General features: G+C 49.8%; 1 protein-coding gene across 1 annotated transcript in view; it reads right to left on the minus strand.

Moving 5' to 3' along the window:
- The window catches only part of lrp12 (low density lipoprotein receptor-related protein 12), a 17,958-nt gene that overhangs the window by 66 nt on the left and 12,892 nt on the right, over nt 1–5,000 (minus strand). The window contains exons 9-11 of the mRNA XM_038724435.1: nt 4,618–4,820; nt 4,403–4,535; nt 1–4,094 (exon numbers count right to left, since the gene is read on the minus strand). The exon at nt 1–4,094 is cut by the window's left edge and continues 66 nt beyond it. Of these exons, the coding sequence (XP_038580363.1) occupies nt 3,153–4,094; nt 4,403–4,535; nt 4,618–4,820 (1,278 nt within the window). The 3' untranslated portion in view covers nt 1–3,152. The remainder of the gene's footprint in view (nt 4,095–4,402; nt 4,536–4,617; nt 4,821–5,000) is intronic.

Below are 5,000 nucleotides of genomic sequence, written 5' to 3' on the forward strand. Positions count from 1 at the left end.
CGACTGGAATCATGCCGGGCAGAGAAACACAACAACAACAACAACAACAACAACAACAACAATGACAAATAATAGTAACAACAACCACATTATCAATAATAATAATAATAAATATACAGTCACACGAGTCAGCGAAGAGCCGAGTACCAAAAACTGAGAGGGTCAGTCTGAACAGGAGGAGCAGGAAGGATTAAAATGTTCAGAATCCAGAACTTTGATGTCACTTTGTAAATGTGTCCAGATTGAACTGAACCCTCAGACCATCTCGTTCTGTTGGTTTAGGTTCTGAACCTGGTCCAGTCTGGATCGCTGAGTCCTTTATGTTTAATATGAAGTGTAAACATGACTCATGACCTCTGACCTTTCAAACACATGAATGGTTGTTTCAATTCCTATATTTTGTTTTCTCTTTATACACCCAGAACATTACTATGGATCTGTTCCTGTAGAGTCTACAGAACCAGAATGTTACTATGGATCTGTTCCTGTAGAGTCTACGGACCCAGAATGTTCCTGTAGAGTCTACAGAACCAGAATGTTACTATGGATCTGTTCCTGTAGAGTCTACGGACCCAGAATGTTCCTGTAGAGTCTACAGAACCAGAATGTTACTATGGATCTGTTCCTGTAGAGTCTACGGACCCAGAACGTTCCCGTAAAGTCTACGGACCCAGAACGTTACTATGGATCTGTTCCTGTAGAGTCTACGGACCCAGAACGTTCCTGTAGAGTCTACAGAACCAGAATGTTACTATGGATCTGTTCCTGTAGAGTCTACGGACCCAGAACGTTCCCGTAGAGTCTACGGACCCAGAACGTTCCTGTAGAGTCGAGAGAACCAGAATGTTACTATGGATCAGTTCCCGTAGAGTCTACGGACCCAGAACGTTCCCGTAGAGTCTACGGACCCAGAACGTTCCTGTAGAGTCTACAGACCCAGAACGTTACTATGGATCTGTTCCTGTAGAGTCTACGGACCCAGAATGTTCCTGTAGAGTCTACAGAACCAGAATGTTACTATGGATCTGTTCCTGTAGAGTCTACGGACCCAGAACGTTCCCGTAAAGTCTACGGACCCAGAACGTTACTATGGATCTGTTCCTGTAGAGTCTACGGACCCAGAACGTTCCTGTAGAGTCTACAGAACCAGAATGTTACTATGGATCTGTTCCTGTAGAGTCTACGGACCCAGAACGTTCCCGTAGAGTCTACGGACCCAGAACGTTCCTGTAGAGTCTACAGAACCAGAATGTTACTATGGATCTGTTCCTGTAGAGTCTACGGACCCAGAACGTTCCTGTAGAGTCTACAGACCCAGAACGTTACTATGGATCTGTTCCTGTAGAGTCTACGGACCCAGAATGTTCCTGTAGAGTCTACAGAACCAGAATGTTACTATGGATCTGTTCCTGTAGAGTCTACGGACCCAGAACGTTCCCGTAAAGTCTACGGACCCAGAACGTTACTATGGATCTGTTCCTGTAGAGTCTACGGACCCAGAACGTTCCTGTAGAGTCTACAGAACCAGAATGTTACTATGGATCTGTTCCTGTAGAGTCTACGGACCCAGAACGTTCCCGTAGAGTCTACGGACCCAGAACGTTCCTGTAGAGTCGAGAGAACCAGAATGTTACTATGGATCAGTTCCCGTAGAGTCTACGGACCCAGAACGTTCCCGTAGAGTCTACGGACCCAGAACGTTCCTGTAGAGTCTACAGACACATTCCGATAGAGATCAAGAACATGTTCAGAGAACCGAACAGGTAGAAAGTTAAACACCAGGAGGGAACCAGAAGGGAACCTGAACCATGTGCAGTCCGCTATGATGAGTGTGATCAGGGTCACATGACCTGGGAGGTAGCCCAGCTAGCATTAGCATCAATCACTAGCAAACTGCTGTCTAGTATAAAAATGATGACTCGTGTTGTTGTGCTTTATTTTCAGTAAACGCGGCGGCAAGGACCGATACAGGAAGTGGGAATAAATGTTCTACTGCTCGCTGCCTCTGACCTGCAACTGCTGATAATGCCAATAATCAGGAACAGATATATAAACACAGGAAGGTGTAACGAAGAACTGCGTATATTATAAATACTGCAGGTAACAGGTGTCCTTATCATATCTGATGATCCGGTCGAAAGCTCCAAAAAAGCTTGTTATCGTTAGAGGACCTTTGAGTTTAATTTGGTGAACAGAGAACCAACTTAGCAAGCGTCACTAGGCTAGGCTAAAAAACTAGCCTGCTAGCTGCTATCTTTGGCTACCTCCGTCGGTCACACGTCCCTCACCAACCAGCACAGAGGGGGGACCATTTAAATCGTGAGTCCAACTTGGTCCTGGTTCAGAGGCAGAGAGGGTTCCTGGATCAGATCATCTGGATCAGAGTTTAAAGTTCAGTTTGTTCTGTCAGGACACATTTTACCGTCGTACCAATGAGGAGGAAGTCAGTGTTCATGAAGTCGTACCTAGCAGGACGTCTGCCTGCGGGGAGGAGGGGAGCGTTTTAACGGACGGACCAGGGGAATAACAGCTGAGAGTTTCATAACATCAGAATTCAATCAGTGACATCACTCGCCTCAGTCTCTGATTGGTCTGTTCATCTCAGACATCACTGAGAGCTAACCTTAAATCCAGCTGACATGCTAACAGGTGCTAGATAATCCCTAGTTTTAGTCCAGTCGAAGTGCTAGCATTATGGCTAGCTGTAATCCATTTGGAACTGTTAGCCTGTTGGCTAGCTGTAGCTCAGTGTCAAGTGTTAACACAATGGCTAGTTCAGTCTGAGGTGTTAGCATGCTTCTAGCTGTAGTCCAGTATAATCTGTTAACATGTTGGCTAGCTGTAGTCTAGTCTGAAGTGTTATCCTGCTGGCACTGAGAGAGGTTAGCATAGGCTAGCTGTAGGTGTTGGGTATTATTAGTATTAACCTGTCAGTTAGCATGTTAGCTAGCAGTAGGTTTTGGGTATTTTTAGTATTTACCTGTCAGTTAGCATGTTAGCTAGCAGTAGGTTTGGGGTATTATTAGTATTAACCTTTCAGTTAGCATGTTAGCTAGCAGTAGGTTTTGGGTATTATTAGCATTAACCTGTCAGTTAGCATGTTAGCTAGCTGTAGGTGTTGTGTTAGCAGTATTAGCCCGTCAGTTAGCCTGTTAGCAGAGCAGCAGCAGCTCATCGTCGCTGCTCTCAGTCTTGCCGGTGGCCTCCAGACAGACGTCAGGGATCTGAGCCGTGTGGACCATCCCGCAGTGTTCGCAGGGGCCATCCCGCCCTCCTCGACCACCGTTTACACGGTGATTGCGGGGGGCGTGGCCTGTGTTAGAGGAGGGGTGTGGCTCCAGCAGCGGCTGTCGCACGTCGCTGACCAATGAGGAGGAGGAGGAGTCAGAGTCGGAGACGGGGATCAGGAGCTCCACGTCTTCTTCCTCTTCTCTGCTTCCGCGCCGCTCGCTGGCCTCCGTCCCGCCTCTTCCTGTCTCCAGATGGCGAAGTGGACTGTGATTGGTCCAAGTCTGGTCTTGCAGGTTCTGGCTGGTTCTGGTCAGGTTCCTGGCAAGGCGATGAAGGTTCTGGGCCAGTCGCTGGAGAGTGGAGGTGGGCGGAGCCTGTAGTTCTGAGGTGTCGCTGTGAAGTTCAGGATCTGGACTGGAGGTTATCACTGTAACAGATCTGGAGGGGGGCGGGGCCTCTCTGGGCCTATTGTGTCCTCGGTCGTGGGTGGGCGTCAGGTTTACGGAGGTTGCGGATGTTGTCACAGAAACCACGGCCTCCACGGCGGTGGAAGGTGGGGTTTTCTGAGGGAGGGGGGCGACGGGGCCGCCCACGGCGCCCACGCCTCGCTCCCTCACTCGCTCGCCCTCTGTGTCCGTGTCGTCTGAGTCCGGAGACAGAAGGTCAGAACCTGAACTTCCGGTGCTCCCAGCGCTGTCCTCCAGGTCAGCAGAGACCAGAGCCAAAGAACCAGAACGCCGCGACCGCGAAAAGGTGAAGAGGCGGCGCCACAGGTTGCTATGACGACCGGAAGAGGGGAGTCTCAGGGAGGTGAAGCCGAGCTGAGAGCGCACAGCCAGGCGCAGGTTCTCCAGGACGGACGCCTGAGGGCAAAAGAACCAGGTTACAGTCCTGTTTATTTACAGAGACGGAACCATGAGCTGTTCCTCGTTCTGTGGTCAGCGTGCTGTGATGTCATGGCTCAGATTCACCGTCTCTGTAAGTTATTAATGGAAACGTTTGGCTCCAGGTGCTGCCCCGCCTTTATCAATACTTTTGTTATATCAATAACTTCTAACACAGATTAGAACACAGAAAATATCTAATCAAGAGTGATTTTCACGGGACGGCGTCACGTGAGTATCAGGGTCGTGTGAAGCTGACAGTACACTGGACAGGTGAGGTTCTGTACCTGGTTCCCTGAGCACACTGGAAAATCCTCCACAGGCGGGATCAGTCCCTGGGCGATCAGCTGTCCATAAGAGGGTGGGGCTTCCCTCCTCAGTAGCTCCGCCTCCACCCTAGACAGCTGGGTCTCAAATGACCTGCAAAAACCAATCACAAAGCTCGAATCACAGCTCACAACGACCAATCACACGGCTGGAATTACACGGCGGAAGACCTCACCTGCGTTCGAACATGCGCAGCGAGTAAAGTTTGCAGGTGCAGCCGAGGGCGATGACCAACAGCAGGCCGCAGATGAGGCTGCCGATGACGGCGGCGGTGATGACCCTGGTGGGAACGATGACGGGACAGCTCTCCTCGTCGCTGCCGTCGCCACAGTCATCCTGAGCGTCACACACCCACGACTCGAACACACAGCGGTTATTCTGCAGGGAAAGAGACATTCAGAGTCCTGATGCATCAAACAAAAGACCTGCCTGTACAAGAGTTATTACCCAGCATGCTCCTGTCTTCATGCACCACATCTGCCAATCACTAATCAATTCTGCTGACGTGGTCCCTGTTTCCCACAGACTGACAGGGTATCTGCGGCGCGTGTGAGCAGT

Source organism: Micropterus salmoides, unplaced genomic scaffold (genome assembly GCF_014851395.1).
Source record: "Micropterus salmoides isolate LMB-PRFRI ecotype aquatic unplaced genomic scaffold, ASM1485139v1 Ms_hic_scaffold_17, whole genome shotgun sequence".
Taxonomy (NCBI): Eukaryota; Metazoa; Chordata; class Actinopteri; order Centrarchiformes; family Centrarchidae; genus Micropterus; species Micropterus salmoides.